The 17,334-nt window shown below is 39.0% G+C and overlaps 2 protein-coding genes across 2 annotated transcripts; one reads left to right on the top strand and one right to left on the bottom strand.

Annotated features, from left to right (window-relative positions):
• Positions 1 to 4,604: 4,604 nt before the first annotated feature.
• Positions 4,605 to 11,581, bottom strand: ube2na (ubiquitin-conjugating enzyme E2Na). The gene is made up of 4 exons (XM_069686647.1): positions 11,487 to 11,581; positions 7,001 to 7,247; positions 6,476 to 6,616; positions 4,605 to 5,849 (listed from the first exon to the last, which is right to left on the bottom strand). The coding sequence occupies exons 1-4, from the start codon at positions 11,514 to 11,516 to the stop codon at positions 5,803 to 5,805; spliced, it is 465 nt and encodes a 154-aa protein (XP_069542748.1). The 5' UTR covers positions 11,517 to 11,581; the 3' UTR covers positions 4,605 to 5,802.
• A 1,449-nt stretch (positions 11,582 to 13,030) lies between these two features.
• c1qtnf13 (C1q and TNF related 13) lies at positions 13,031 to 15,794 on the top strand. Its single transcript, XM_069686592.1, has 2 exons — positions 13,031 to 13,061; positions 14,722 to 15,794. The coding sequence occupies exons 1-2, from the start codon at positions 13,031 to 13,033 to the stop codon at positions 15,792 to 15,794; spliced, it is 1,104 nt and encodes a 367-aa protein (XP_069542693.1).
• Positions 15,795 to 17,334: the final 1,540 nt, after the last annotated feature.

Here is a 17,334-nt window from a genome sequence, read left to right as displayed (position 1 = left end):
GTCTTTATTTTGTATGATACCATTATTTTCCTATCCTCGAGAACAACAAAGTCATGTGACTGACCTTGTGCTCGTGTTGCGATTGATATATACTTTATTGTCAGAATAAGTCAGCGGCCTTGTACATGGTTATCCTCTATTTTTCACTCGCCATTCATTCAATGCATCTGGCAGAGAGTACATTCCCGGTAGCCTAATTAGTTGCACCTGGTATCAGTTATTGTAGTGTGACAGCTTTGGCTGTTTATTTCATCTAGTTTCTCTGCATAAAAGAGTTTTTCCAGCAGCGTCAGTCGCTATAACTGGCTTGGAATGGGAGTTGACATATATAAATGTAAGTTGGATTTTATTGGTAAGCATGCATTAATGTAAAAAGAAAAAAAACTGAGGTAAATTGGATGACCCTCCTGTCAAATTGAAGCAATAGTTAAAATACAATAACTATAACACTCACAGGTGATATATTTCTTTCACTTCCTGCTTTGCTTGACCAAAGGCCTCTTGTATGCATATTTTGTAGATTATTTTGCTCAAGGTTCATTCGTGTCCAGATTGTCAGGCAAAGCAGGCCAGTCTGAGGGAAAACACACAGTACAACTCCATAGATGTGAGCTTAATTTTGCAACTGAAAGTCCCAAACAGCTAAATGTGCTGACACTCCAAGAACTTCCTACATAGATAATTATCATTCCACTTTTTAGTTAACAGAGCATTTTGATCTGAATGGGGACGGAGCTAAATTACATAGTAGAACAGTCATGAAAAATGTTTCTTAGGTGAATGCCAGACTCCGAAGCCTTTGGAATTAAAAATTTTCTGCTTAACAAACCACCCTAAAACAAATGGATTGGTTGAGGACTTAACAGCACAATCTAGAGGTGAGTTGTATATTGTTAAATTGGCAGATATCATACACACAATATGAACACTATAGACTAAATTAGTGACATAGAAATGCCTTCTTTAATGTTATCTATGTTGAAAATTTTAGGTCTCAACAAACACAATTCTCCATGTTGTGGCTGAGGCTAAAGGTACACCTGACAACCCACCATAGTCTTTATTATTTATTGGCCTGGAGGCAAGATACCCAGCTGAGGGGCCAGAGGAGTATGAGGTAAGTGTCGTACTTAAGGTGACAACAGGAAAAATGGAGGGTTTGATGGTGAAGGAAGAACAACCAAGAACATGTCTACAAAACGGTTCAACGGCATGGACCAAAACCTGAGCAAAAGCTGGATATGGGATGGGAGGACAGCTTTCAGGTTGGTGATCTTGACTTAAAAAAAGATTCTGTAAACAGTTGAGAAAATATCAACATGCTAGGTCTTTTTACAATTACATATTAAGTGGAAAATTGTTATACAGGCTACCAACACTACAAAAACAGTAGTCAGTACTGAGGAAATCACATCTGTCATGGATCCAGAGGCAAGTAGCCAAGTAAGCATCTCTCCTTTGAGCCCAGCTCTGCCAAACAAGTAACCATTCTTCTATCACACCCCTCGAACTCACAAACACATAATGCTAACCATTGTCATCAACTCTTCTGACCCTCCGCCAGCCACACACATAAAAGGGTTCTGTGGTTAAAATTGAAGCCATTTATACTGTCACTGCAGATCTCCGGAGCCTTGCACCTTGGAGGGTGTGGTAATTCTGTTTTTGTAAGATGCTTCAGATTTTTCCTCTTTGATATTTAAGTTCATGTAATTATTTTTGTTGTAGATTGTAAAGGCTTACCTAACGGGAGTAGCAAAAAGTAGCTATTTGGAGCAATGTCAAAATTAAACACTATCGGGATTCAATAAGGTGAGCAAATCCACAATTTATTCTTTATTCTACTTCATTTTTTAAACACGTTACATTTTTTCTGATGTGCAATTCATAAACAAAACAAAATAATGAAAGTTTCTTTTTGTTTTACTTTTGGGATTTCATGCATCAAAATTTTTATTTACCAAGGTGGACATGTCAAACTCTTTAAGATCCCCACCAGCAGCAGATTCCACATTCTCATTTAGATTGAAACAACTACTGAAAATATCTTATTCTTATTGCTTTCTGTGTAAATTCAGTTATTTTATTCAGATGTTTTGTTATTTTCTTTGTAGATCTTGAAGATAAGATAAGATAAGATAAGATAAGCTTTATTGATCTCCCAAAGGGGAAATTTACTCGTTATCAAAAAACAAAATGTGCTCAACTTGACAAGTATCCTGTTGTGTCTTTGTCCTATCCTGTGTTCCTCCTGTCATGTATCGTGTCCTATAGTGGCATGTGTGTTTTCTGCCCCGTCTATAATACATTTCCTGAGCTATGGCTCCTCTGATCTCCTGTCCTGATTCAACTGCTGTTATTTTCATATGTGCAGACCCAAACCAGACCAACCTTCCAGATGCCAAGCCTTTATTTAATCCAGTATATTAAATATGATTCTTATGTAATCAGTCACTATCAACACAATTGCACCACAACTATGGACTGGATTCTTTACATAAGAAAGTGATGTCATTTAAATGGCCCTCTGCTGCCCCTGTCAGGACTGTTACAGTAACAACAGGCAAACTGGTTAATACCAGTCAACAAGCACAAATAAGTAGTGTTCACCTGGCTGATATGACTACACTCATATTTGAACATACAATCATATGTAAACAGGTCACAGTTTGGTTAAGTTTAGGTCCCTAAACTAGGTGGAAATGTTTCGCAAAAGATCATAAACTATAGTCCCACTACATTGCCCCTTCAACTAAATATTATGATAAACCTGCAAAGACTGAGGTCCCTTGTTCTGGCGAAGGTACACTTATATATGGCACAAATGAGGCTTACATCATCAGTTTTTTTCTATGAAGCAGAGAATGGTCAGGGTCAGAACAGCTAAAGAATAACATATACTAGCTTGTATACTGCTAAATGCAACTGTACTAGGATATAAGACAACCCATGTCTGTAGTGAAGCCTGTGATACTGCTGAGTAGAACAGTTACAAAGCTCAGGCCTTCCCTCTAGTGGACTGTCTTTGAACCACAGGACGTGTTTAGAGGCCCGATTAGTTGGATGTGTCATCTTTTGTATAACACCTGAATGTAACCAGACTTTAAGAAAAAAGAATTAGGTTTGTAAGTATTTATTATGAATGATTCTGACCCACATTTAAAGAACTACGGGTAACATGAGGGTGAAAAGGTCTGTGAAAGGTTAAACATTTCACCATGCTCTGCAAAGATAATTCCGACTTCTGACTGAAACAGACCAAGGTGACTGAAGAGGACACACAGATCAGACATATTCTGTTGCATTAATCTGGCTTGATTTGCATTAAGTACCAAGCAGCATAAGATGTCCTTAATAGTAGTAAATCATTCTTATTTTTTTAACTAATATTATGAATTCTGATTGTATTTCCTGTTACATAAGCATACATGTAGACAGTCCAAATAAATGAACCTTAAAATAATGATGCGTTGGTGTGAGTACAGCCTCAGTACATGAAAGCAGTTCGGTATATTTATTAATGTACTGGACTTACTTTAGAGTTTCATGTTTTCACAAGTATCTGAAGAATCTTTAGTTCTCATCTGATGAACTTATAACACCCACACATGTTTTGGGTAATCAACCCTCAGATAATAATTTTATTAAAGGTGTAACCTGTCCTGTCTGTACATGACGTCCACACAGTTCAATGAAAGGGTCTAGTCAGGCAGAATGATCGACAAGTGCAGGAGTGGCCCGTGGGTGCATAGCTTCTTCAAACTACCCAACAGGTTCTTAAAGCTGGGGTGTGCAACTTTAAAAAAACAGCAAAAGTAAGCAAGATTTTGAGGATTGTAAAAGTCACTCCTGCTGTCAAGACGTGACAGAATCTTTAAATAAACAAGAAGTGCAAGCTACTGCATGCAGCAGCTTAGACCAGCACAAATTAACCAGCAGCTACAGTTAAATGCTGCCTGTATTTTAACTTAATAAAAATCTTCTAATGTTACATACAGTTCACATACAGCTGTTTTCAGTGGATAGCGGAAGTGTGCTTGGAAAAAAAAAAGGTGTGGAAAAAGTCTATGCTGCGCTTTTATTTTGAAGGACATGGGTTTTCTATGATTTGCATGCAGCAGTAGTGCAGTTTATTTAGTCTTGATGAACCCTACAGTAGTTGCACTTCTTATGCACCTTTTGAGTTTGGTCTGTCAACAAAAAAACGCTGTTAAATGATTGATTTGTAGAGGGAATATTTTCCTCTTATGCAGCTGCTGACCGTTTTGGTTGACTTTTATACTGATGAGTTCTGTAAAGCTGGCATACTGTGATGTTTCTTTCCGTCTCAGGTCCAAACGGCACCATACTGCATTAAATACATTTGAGTGGTTAAAAAATTTCATAAATGTGGTTCATGATTCGTCTTTAGGAGGCGATAGTGGGTCCTGAGGCTAGACCAGTTGAGAACCACAGCTTTATATGATAGCTTTTTGCTGATTATACTTCTGTTTGGAAGACTTTAACCTTTAAACATATTTTCACATCTGAGTGCTGCTACCACCACGCACCTTGTCCCCAAGTTATACATCATCCATCGATCAAAAATGACACCCAGGCAACTCTTTATTAATCAACAGATTTTATTTACAGAACATAAAAAGTATGCAGGTGGCCTGTTTATAACATTCTGAGAGCAGGAAAACGTTTCCTCCTCAGATTGAAAGAATGAATGAATTTTACAACAGTGAATTGAATACAGACTTTTCAGTCAAAGACCAATCACAACAGGTGAGAGTCAAAGCCTTCATTCATCTTTTGGATTTTTATTCCTCAGCATCTCCCCATCACACAGATAGGTCCCTCGGCACCCCCATCCCTTCTCACAACTGACGGCTCAAATGTTACCACTGCTTTGTGAAATAAATGCCGTGGGAAGAAGTAAACCAGAAAGCAGAGAAGTTAGTATGGCGACAGCAAGAAAGATACACATATAAAAGACTGGATATGGTCATAAAACATATGTGCTAAAACTAAAGAAAGGTCCTCGGTGTCCACCCTCCCTCATCTCTCCTCCACGCCATCCACAAGCCTACAGTTTACACCAGAGTGGTCAAACAAGTTAATGTGACAGTGGGCGGCTCAGTTTAGATTTCAGTCGTATCATTTTGTATTTAACGCAGACAGATGTGAGTTAAAGAGGAAGTAGGCTTAACATTGTTTCTGCATCCTTCTTGGCCATCTACACAGGACGAAATACTGGTCCACCTCCTGGTTAAGTGTCTACGTACAGTGGGCTAGTAGTAGTTAGCTACTTTTAATAAACAAACAGCGACACGAGAAAACAAAGTTAAAAGAAAAGTATTGTAAATATACAATATTGACCACATGTAGCCAATGCCCCCTGCCCACCCATTCCACTGCTCAAAACCCCACATTTCCACTGGTAATGTGGGAAACAGGGCACACCACCCCACCCCCCTGAACGTGCTTGTTAAAGCAGCAGTTGGCTAAAGCCTCCAAAAATCAATGGACAAAGAAAGCCAGGTGAGTAGATCTAAAACCTCTGCCCATGCATTTCAACAGTAGTGAGTTAGGACGACGACGAGTCATTTCATTACTAGTGTGCATTTAAATCACCAATTGTCAGCAGTTTTTTTTTTTCCTTTACAATATATTCATGTTTATTTCATAATATATATGTATTTATATATTTAAGACTGTGTCCTTTAAATGCAAATGAAGTCAGAAGAGGTCTTGGCAGAACATGAGGAGTTGTGTTCACACTTCACTTCCACTTGTGTCTCCGCTTGTCGGGGTGCTCTACACTTCATTTTTGTTTCCAGCGTAAATCCTGGTCCATGACTTGGCTGTAAAGTTTAAAAAACACAAACAGAATATGAGCACGAGGCACGTTAAATACACAGCCGTCAACAATATAGCTCTTTTTCAAAAACAAACATTTGTTGTCAGGATCCACACAAAACATGGTGCAAACTAGGAGAGAGTAGGCAAAGCTGGTAACTTCAGTGTAAAGGTGTGTTCAGACTAAAAGCTATGCAAAGTCTAGCACGGCCTGATAACACAAAGTAAATGCAAAGTGGCAAATACAAGCGAAATGTGAGATTCTCATGACATCCTGAAATTGCATCAGAAATGGTTGATCTAAACTACATTAAAAAAAGGCATTTAAAAGTTGTTTGCATGTCATACTTGCAGGCAGAACCAACAAAGCTAATCTGTCTATTTTGGGTTTATACCACTGTTTTTAGATAAATTACAGCATGTAACACACTCATTTCATTAAACTAACTCTGACCCGGGACAAGGTAAAAAGATTTTTGGCTCTCTGTCATTCCTCGAAGGGCAAATATCTGGGATTTTGTTTAACCAGCACGGAAAATTCACAAATTATCCTGTAGTAGAAACAGAAGGCAAGTATTTGCTTAGTGTCTTAAAAACACTAACAAAAATGTCTCGTGTTCATAGCTCTCACCTGTTTCTATGGCTTGGACTTCATCGGTCTTCCATTGTTCTGCAACGTCATTTGCTAGTGGATCATCTGGGTTGGGTGCACTTAGTAATGCCTGGATTGACAGCAGCACTGTACGAATCTGCAGAGCTGGTGACCATTTATCTGAAAAAATGACAAGGGATTAATAAGACTAAAATAGTCTAAGAAAAGCAAAGCAATGTTAAAGACATTAAAAAGAGAGAATAAAAAGACAAATTAAGCAGCCTGGATGTGTCTATTTTAAGCTGCTGGAGCAGTGAGGAGACGGTGGTGATGTGAGTAGTAGTGACACAAAGCTTCAGTTAAGGGACACAAATGAAATGTAAGAGGCGCCTGATCTTAAAGCAACATGAAATTGACAAATCCCTCACTTCACTCACAGACCAAACGTCACAGGGCATATTATATACTGGCTTTCCTACAGTAACAAGCCTGACTCAAGAGACCAAACAGGAAGGAAAGGAAAGAAGTTAAATTACCGTTAGCGCTGAAGTGTGACCGACTTACCTTTCAAAATGTCTAGACATATTCTTCCCAACTTGTCTACATTGGGGTGATATATTTTGGTCATGAAGCGTACTTTAGGAGCTGCCATGGGATATTCCTCTGGTAGAAAGAGTTCAAGTTTAAATGTGCCCCCCTCAAAAGGTGAGTCCTGAGGTCCGGCAATGACCACATGAAAGTAGCGGGCGTTGCTTTCATCTGGCTCTGCCTTGATGCCTGGGACAGGCTCCTGCAGCAAACGCTGAGTTTCCTGTTATAGAGAAAGACAGAAATGTGGATGCTGTTATATTACCAGCCTTAGCCACAAAGCGTGTTTCCGTTTGCACTGCGAAATGCACTCCCCCCAGAGCTGTATGTGTGTAGGATAACTTTTGAAGTCTATATTTCAGGGGAAGGATGAAACACCTTAAGGTCAGATGGGGCAGAGGACTGCTGAAACACAAATGCACAAGGTGAAAATAATTCAACTTTTAAAAGGGGTTGCAGCACAGAGCCCACCACAAGTAAATCAATGAGTTACAAAACAGCCAGAGCGACCAAGCCGCAGTCCTGTTTACATGATCACCATGGCTGTTTCTTTACTGAAAGTGACAATTACAAGCCATTTTTACAGGATACATCTATTTCACAGCTTATGTGCTACTCAAAAATGTGTTTAATGACTTAAAGGAGCTTTTTTTCATCTCTTAATATCAACAAAAGCCTGTTTACCCCATGAGGTAGTCTGATTGATAAAAGGCAACAGAGACAGTTGAAAATACCTACCAAATTATGTATTACAAGTTTTACACTTTATACACAATCTGGGTAGTTAGCATCTTTTAAAAGCTTGACCTACTAAGTATTTTCTGGTCATATAGTCTATATGAATATCATCATAAATGCTGTGCATGTGTCATAAAATTGATCAGGATGTTTTCTAAACTTGCTGTGCTTCTTTTTTTTTTTTTTTTTTTACATAATCATGACAGCTAGATACTAAGCTGTGATTTATAGACCTATTGCGCATTACAGTAAACTGCAGAGTGAAACTAGGACTGGGCAATAAAATGATCCCAATAAGCGATTGCAATAAAATTGACCGAGATATGATGAGAAACTTTGGACATCTTTACTGGATATGGGTTCATCAAACAGCTTTTAAAACAGTAGAAACAGCGACAACAGACACCAAGTCTGCAGTGTTTTGCTTGCAAGCATAAAGCACGACAGTACACACCCACCAATGCAGCGATTTGTTTAAAATGCTACTGAAGAACGTGGATGCCTTATGTAAAAGAAAGGTAAAAGTGAACTCCAGATATCCTCCAAAGGTGAGAAAAACGGTAACTTGATATCTAATATAAAACAATTAGCGGCAGCTCGCTCAACAGCCCCCAAACCAGACATTCTGTCGCCCCTGAAAGCGTTGGAGAGACACTTTATATCGTGTTATAAATCATTACCATTATTAGAACAACCGTAACAGCTGGCAGTCTGCTTGGCTTTGATGGGAGGGGGGGCTGCAACTGCAACAGCGGCTCTGTGCTGTGATTCTGAAGACGCTCTATGCAGTATGTTACTGTCTTTTAGAGGTGACACTGAGTCAGCCACTGCAACACAGGAGACCATCACTTTCATTCCCATCAGCCACTGCAGCAAGACTACTCCCATCTCATAGTGACGGCCAAGTGACCTAAAGAAACACACCTTTACTGTGAAAGAGCAGCAGGTATCGGACATCTCTTGTGGTATGCATGAGTCATGAATGACACACTCAAGGGATGCCTTTAACAAAGAAGCTATTTATATTCACTGTTCTGTTCTGTTCATAGATTATATAAATGCACTGAACATTGAGCATAGTCCAAACTGTAACTCTGATAATACAATGATCCTGCTTTAAGAAGCCCTTTGATTACTTTGCAGATTTAAAACACCCTTACACCTGTTTACAATGCAGCTGTTTGATAAATGTAGCCTATCACACCTAATGAACTTAGTATGAAAAAGTAGCATCACATAAGGCCTGGCGACATCCAGCTTCACGCTTGTTTTGGACGTTCTTTTCCTGAATGCAACTGGGAGTGAGATTCCTGAAATGTTTCAGATAACCCACAGACAAAACCATGCAGTGAAAACACAGACGGGATGGGGGCTCCCAGTCCCAGTCACACGCTCTGAGGGCTCAAGGGCTCGGACCGCTATGTACCGTTCCCATCCCTCCTACCTTTTCCCACCAACACCGGTCTGTGATCTGCTTACCCACCCACCTGAGCTACTTCTCTTAGACACCAAAGTGCATATAATGCTTTTACAATTTAAACTTCATGCCTTCCTGATATCTATTCCGAAACCAAGACTTGAGTATTGGCTGGTACAAAATAATAATTCAAATACTAAAAATATATATAATACTGGTGGACAAACACTGATTGCTTATGTTTTGCTCGCTTAAACTAACATTACACTCTGCTAGCGCCACACTGTTGTTGTTTGTTATTGTCACACTATATTCTACCTGAAACCAGTTGATTTCGATGGGGCTAATTGATTAAGATATCAAATCAGTGCATTAACTGGCTTTTGCTGACACCCACTACTGCTATCAATACTGATATTGGAACGATAATTTAACTCAAGACAAGGTGCTATTCTATTCATGTGCAAATTACAAGTTGTAAATCCAAGAAAATTTGGGTATACACAGATCGAATGGTTATTATTTACATCTGCGCAGAATTATTGTGCAGATGTTGACAACCTTCGGCAAAGAAAAAAACATTTGAAATCCATGCACCTTCCTTTATTAAAACGCTGAAATAATGAAATGTTTTATTATTATGAAAAAGATTATAGTCTTTGAAAGGAAAAAATAAACTATTTTGAATCATGTAAGGAAAAGTAGCACTTAGTACATAAAAAATTAGCTGTTTGTTGTTGTTGGAAACCACCAAAGAACTTACGATTTGCTTGCCATAAACTAAACGATTGCTTTGATGGTAAAGTTTCATTTTGTAAGACAAAAGTTGATTGTCCTACATATAGAGGAAGGGCTTTTGAGTTTCATAAAATGTGTGTGTATTTTTATTTTTTTTTAGGCTTTTTAGGCCTTTATTTTAGAGAGAGGACAGTGGATAGTGGCAGAAATGGGGGAAGAGAGAGCGGGGATGACACACGGCAAAGGGCCGAGGGTGGCGCATCGAGGACTATAGCCTCTGTATTTGGTCGCCGATTTAACCGCTGAGCTTAACCAGCTCCCATGTATTTCTATTTTATAGTTGACATATTTTGTTGAAGTAAAAAACTGTTTTCTTAATGTTGAGATTTTGTGTCTTTTCCGTGGTTGTTGTTGATGATATGTAAGGTGTATATTGTTTATACTAAGAAACAAAACTAAAATCTAAAAAAAACAAATAGAACTCTGGAAAGTGTTTTATAACTCTAGAAATTAATATTTGGGCATTTGTGGCATCTGGTCAAACAGTGGAAGCAGTTTGAAGACATCACTCTGGTAACGTTTTTGACATAATGAAAACATGAATTGAAACTTAACTGAAAAACCTAACTTCTGACCATTTATCACTTCTACCTTTATCATTACCTTACCAAATACTGTACAGCTTCTCTGAACCCTAATGGTGGTCACCATGATAGTTTCTTTTGACTCATGACATTTGCCCTTAAGTATTCTAATTAAGGGTTTTCATTTGAGGGTCGCAAAGGATACTTGACAACACTCAATCTTATCATTCAAGACAGGGGATGTAACTCCTTCTCCTCCTTTTGTAGGCATACCAAAGCCTCTTTGGTTAGATGGTCAAAATCACTTTCTGATGCAACCCAAGTCGATTTAAGGTCAAGGTATCAAACGTTTTATCCATACTTATATTACATTGTAAGGTAGTTAGTACGTGACTGCATTTATGACTAGTTCACGGTACTAACGTTTAATTCTTAGCAATTTACTGAATAAAGAATTTCACGTAGTGAAATGATTACAATAATGTACAAGTACAAGATTGTGACAGAAAGGCATCTTCAAATTTTCGCTTAAATGAATCGTTTAATACGGACAGTATCAGGCTAATAGGCTAGCGTTAGCTTCTGGGAAACAAAGCTAACCAACTAGCCGGCGTTAGCATAGTGAGCCTGGCTAGCCAGCCATTCAGTCAGCAACACAACCTCATCAGTAACTTCTTAAGACCACAATTCTGCTTGAAAGTTATATTTAGCAAAGGGTTATTTCGGCACACAGTACATTTATCCGCATTTTTTCAAAGTGCTGATGTATTTTTTACCCACTGTGTCTCGTTATATCTGTGGACAGAAATGAAACGGAAGTTACTTTATCAAACTACCGTTAGCGCGCAAGATGCTAATGTAAGCTAGCACACAAAACTGTTAACCGGGCGAACCAGCACAGTAATTTGAGTTTAAACCGTGTGTGTAGAGCTTTGGCCACGACAGAAAATCCACACATGTTGCTGTTTAAAGTGTAAATAATTACCTTTATGATCCTGCGGGGCAGTCCTGCCATCTTGTCTTAAATGCGGGATTTTAGCTTTCAGTGCCTCCTCTCTGCCGTTGGCATTGACAGCACACACACGTCTTCCGGGTTGATTACGTCATGAGAGCAGATGGAAGGACAAGAATGTAGCTAATGCGCCCACAGACAAACTGTGTTTTTCCAGTTAATTTGGTAATAGCAACAAATCTAAAGAAGATATGTGATTTCAAATTGTGTATGGAAATCTATGGAAGACGGCCTGTCTCATAATGTGGATATTTAATCAGCAATAGGACATTTCTTTTTGAGTCACTAATAATCTAAAATCCAGGCAAAACACTAATATCACTGCAGTCTTTTGGTCATCCTAGAACATATAATTATAGTTATATAGCTTCATACATACAACAACTTATGTGTACATGATCTATGTTATAATTATAATGATTTAATTCCATATCCATAAATGTAAACTTACACATAGAAAATAGCAAAGAGTTTAAACAATACATTCAATTTAGCACTCTAAAACAGAATACAGTATAAAGTTATATAGAAGTCAAATATGAACCTTTTTTATATAGATCTTTATTTCTAATGGTTAAACTGTCCCATTAAAAAAACATTTTAATATTGTCGCGTATGTTTTCATCACAAAAAAAAAGATAATGTTTTTGAACTGAAGTGAACATTTCGTTTTTATTTATTTACATATTCTCGTTTTGAATGTTAAATTTTACACCTATGAGCTACATGAACAAAATAAATCACAAAACCATCAAGGCAATGGTAATCTACTGTGCCTCGTTTCTTTTTTGCTTTTATCACATGACTCTGAATAATCCAAATATGAAGAACACAGACAGTAGTCTTTTATTAAAGCATCAATTTAATTAGTGGTTACAACTATTCACAAAATGCTTTATCAAACAATTACAAAAGTAGAGTGAGAAAGAAATTAAAAAATATATTTTACAGCCACTTTTGATTATCACGTCATATTTGTTCACCAAAGTATAATTTGAAGAAGCAGGACTTTATTCTTCCATTCTGATATTATTTAATTTGATGTATTTGAATGCTTGTCCTATGACTGGTAAGTTGTCACTTTACCCTACTTTGTTTATACTCTAGCATCATCTAAAGAGTGAATTTGTGAATTACAGCACCTGACGAGCAGAACTTGAAATTAACCGTCAAATTGCAGCACGTTATTTGGCAACGTCACCATCCATTTCTCCAGGATCTAAATTGTGTGATTTGGAGGCAAAAGTTTCTCTGAAGTTGAGCGGCCAAACTTTGTTTCCCAAAGCTACTCTAACAGTTTTAGACTAAACAAAGCATGAATTAGACCTAACACGCCCACTGGCCAATAAGGTCGTACGGTACAGCTGCTGAATGAGAGGGTCTGAAGCTCCTCCTCCTGACATATCTGTATGGTCAAAAGCATTGTCTCTTTGGATGTCAGACATGATACATTGACACCAGCACTGCAGCACGCCAAGAGCAGCTTTATTTTTAAACTGACTAAGAAGAAAGCCAGCATGAGATTTCTGTCCCGGCAGAGTTTGACAGGTGAGTGTAAATTCTACATTATAAGAATATAATACGTTGCCACTGATGATTGTGTTGAAATGCTCAAATCTTATTTTGAAATGTCTAGTTCACCCTAATGGTGAGAGTATGTGACTCCCGCTTATTCATGTCCTGACCTTGATTTTGGCCTTTTCACCACAGTTCAGTCTTTACTATCTATCATTAGTGTTTTGTAACACGTGTGTATTACAGGCAGCAGAGGAAACAGCCAGGTGTAAAATAGGAGTCCATGATTACGACTCGTGTTTGTTGCCTTACAGGTGCAAAGTTTCCGCTTGTTAACTCAAGAATGTAAAGGCTCTTTTGAATGTAAGCTCTCTAATGTATGACAAAGTAAGAAGTGTTATTAATGTAAATGAATATAGCCGCTATATATATTCAAACAACTACAAGTTGTATGGCTATATTCTCATCATAACAATACCAAATGATTTCCTGCAACTACTTAATTAAGTCTTTGCAGTTGTATCTTTTAGCATTCAGCTCTGCACCACCTCACTAACCCTCCAAAATTTTCCATTGTTCAACAAACACAAGAACAGATGAACCAGCAGCTAATCTAGTCCCTTCTCTCAGTGCACAGAGTGAACAGACAATATCAGCCACATTAGAGTGCTTCATTTGAGTGGCAACATCTTTCTCGACAGGCCTTGGCCAGACTTCCTTATTTTATATTCAGGAATTATGGGATAAAGTTAGTCTGGTGCAAAAGACTTGACCGAAACACTACCGTGTAATTTGCTTTTATAGTCATCATTGGATATGAGCATTTAGACATTGATTTCTTTGTCATTATACTGAACATTGTATATTTTTCAATTATTTTATTCGAAATAATTTTAAGAGGCCTTAAACATATATTATTTTAACAAAAATAAAATGTAAAAGTCAGAGAAAATTAATATTTTATAACAGACAAGTTTACACAAAAGCTCAACATTTCCTGAAACACTCTTAATACGTTATATGTTGAGAGATAGATGTAAAAACCTGTGCCTCTCAATAGGTTCAATAAATAGGAACCTACTTCCTTGGCCACTTGGCTTAAAACAAGATAGGTAACAACAGACTTTAGACATTAGACTTTATTGTCCCCAGTGGGGAAATTCTTTTTCACATCCAAAACTCTGAGACCAACACATGTGACATCATCAGCATCAGACAGCAACATCAGAAGTAGTACAGACATCTTAGCATCACAAAGCAGTACCAGTATACAGTACCAACAAACAGTGCCCGCTTGGCAGGGCCAGCTAGCCTGGCTCTGTACATACAGCAGTAACAAAATGTGACCACCAACACCTCGCAGCACTTTTTGGATTTTACACTTTTATTGTCCTACATATTAAAAAAAAGTTTGGAGCCGGGAGAATTTAGTTTCCTTTGGCTATAGCTAGGCTAACTGTTTTTCCCTGTTTCCAGCCTTAGCTAACCTCTGCGGGCTGAAAGCTTCTAAACAGACAAGCATGAGAGTGATATCAATTTTCTTAGTAGATAAGTGTATTCACCAAACTTTGACCTTTAATCATCTCTTGACCTTTGACGTTTGGAACAACAACTTTAATTTTGTACAGAAAACACATATCAAATACTGTGACCAATGTCAGTAAAATTTAATTCCTTTAATCTCTCTTTGTAGCTCGTTGGAGCACATGCTGCTACCTGGCATGTGTATTCATCATGATCGCCTGCTCCAGACCAGTTTCCCCCCTTCATGCCCCTCCAGCGACTTCAGGTCTGCGCTCTGCTTTCTCTGCCACTAGAACAAACAGCGTGGTGGGAGGCAAGCAGAAGGCCGTGACCTTCAACAGGCTCACGGTCAACATTGGAGGGGACTTCAATCCAGACACCGGTCACTTCCGCTGTCGCATCCCCGGGGCTTATTACTTCTCCTTCTCTGTGGGGAAATTTCCAAAGAAAATGCTGTCTGTGATTCTGGTGAAGAACGGAGAGGAGGTGCAGGCGATGGCGTATGATGACTACCGCAAGAAAGGAAGGAAGGTTCAGAGCCAGAGCGTCATGATCAGTATGAAGGAGATGGACACAGTGTGGCTGCTCTTACAGCAGAGTCCGCAGTATGCTCTGTACAGCAATGCTGGTCCGTACATCACCTTCTCTGGCTACCTCGTCTACCCGGACGTCTCCGCCAGCAGCCTCATCAGCAACCACCTGTCCCCACCAGGGCTGCCCTTCCAAAACTGCCCCCCTCAGACCGACCTCTGGGTCAGAAGTCAAACCTCAGATCAGCCACGGTCTGCCTTCTCTGTGGCACGTACGTCTACACTCATAGGTCAGAGCAGCAGGCAGCAGGACAAGCCACCTTTGACCTTTGATGTGGAATATGTCAACATCGGGGGGCATTATAACAAATCCTCAGGCTTGTTCACCTGCAGCTTCCCCGGCGTGTACTTCTTCGCCTTCACAGTGGGGAAACACCCTCGCAAGGCTGTTTCCGTGAAGCTGATGACCGGGAAGGGCGAGGTGCAGGCGATGGTGTTTGATGAGGACACGTCAAAGAGACGGGAGATGCAGAGTCAGAGCTTGCTGCTGCCTCTCCGCCGTGGCGACAGCGTGTGGCTGTACAGTCAGCAGGACGAGCGCTACGCCGTCTACAGCAACCAGGGAAGGTATACCACCTTCTCTGGCTTCCTGGTTTATCCTGAAGCAGAAACAATCACACCTCCCACCCCCCTGGACAGAACTCACCTCTAAATGTGTAACCCTAAAGTTTAACAAAATAGACCAATTATCTGATGTTTATGTAGAAAGTCTGTAGGTTATTCTATGTGGATGCAGCAGAAAACATTCTGAATCTGTTATCAGTGTAGTGTAAGTATATTAACTGCTTTGTTTCTTTGCTTTTTTACATTTTTTATACACTAAATAGTTATAGGGAAACATTTGTTGCCAAATTATCACCTGCACTGCTATAATTAGCACCACAAGAGGGCGCTAGGACACAATGTAGGACACTAACCAGCATGCAACAAGGTTATTTTGTCCTTAACGTGCAATTAGCTGTAAGACATCACAGACAATTCATTGGTTTAGTATTTAAATTATGTTTACTTTCACAGTTCTTTAATGTAGAAGTATTAAAAAATTTTACATGTAAAAAGTATTATTGCATGCAAAGAAATATGATGTAAATGATGTATAGTTTATTAACATTTACTGTAAAAATTAGATTTAGAGATACATCATGGTCATGTCAGAGGGGATAGTCTTATTATGGAACTTTTATATTGTCGATAAACTTTTCTGCATCTGTTTGATGTATAATCTTCATTTCATTAAGGTAATAAATAAATTCACACACTTTAATGAATTTAAAAGTTCATGTTTCCTCTTCTTCTTTCTTTGTTGATGCAATCTGTTTGCACTGAAAGCTGCATGTTGGTGCTGTGGTTAGTGTCGTCGCCTCGCAGCTAGGAGGTTCCTAGCTCAAACAAAGTGGGCCTTTGTGTGGAGTTTGCATGTTCTCCCCGTGCATGCCGGGCTTCCCTCTGGGTACTCCGGCTTCCTCCCACAGTCCAAAGAAATTTGTTTAACTGGTGACTCAAAAATTGCCCGCAGGTGTGAATGTGAGCGTGAAAGGTTGTCTGTCTCTATGTGTCAGCCCTGTGATTGTGATCAGTCCAGGGTGTACCCCGCCTCTCGCCCCATGACAGCTAGGATAGGCTCCGGCCCCAGCGACCCTTAACAGGATAAGCGGTATACATGATGGATGGATGGATGGATGATGCACACAACAGGAGAAAGTAAATCACTTTGAGTTTATTATGTCTGCACTGAAATGCAAAGTTGGGGTAGAAACTGTTACTGCTTTTCATTAACTAACAGTTTGAGCCCTCAACTGACAAGTTAGACCCTCACGTTTAACACATATTTACGCCGGGCCCCTCGTCTGATATGGTTTTTGCTTTGAGATATTTTGTTACAGAACATGTATGAAACCATTGACCAAAATAGTCATACACTCTCTCCTATTGTTACTTCCTGACCGTCTACGTCAAGGGATGGTGCCATAGGTACTGATCCTTTCACATAAATTACAGCAGTAACAGCAGTATGCAAGGTGTCTCCACTCCAAGAAAGACAGAAAATTAATTATGAATAGTGGGTCCCTCCAGTTACCCTGACTGTAATGGTACACACTAAAATGGTCAACAGTAATTTTAAATATTATCTAAAAGGGAGAATTGGCTAAAACATGCAAAAACACAGTTACAGGCCTGTTTTTGAGACGCAT

The sequence above is a fragment of the Semicossyphus pulcher genome, unplaced genomic scaffold (genome assembly GCF_022749685.1).
Source record: "Semicossyphus pulcher isolate SPU_LCO1_2020_fin unplaced genomic scaffold, fSemPul1.0.p SCAF_8, whole genome shotgun sequence".
In the NCBI taxonomy this organism is placed as follows: domain Eukaryota; kingdom Metazoa; phylum Chordata; class Actinopteri; order Labriformes; family Labridae; genus Semicossyphus; species Semicossyphus pulcher.
The sequence above is the reverse complement of the archived record's forward strand: the minus strand, read 5'-3'. Positions and strand labels throughout refer to the sequence as shown.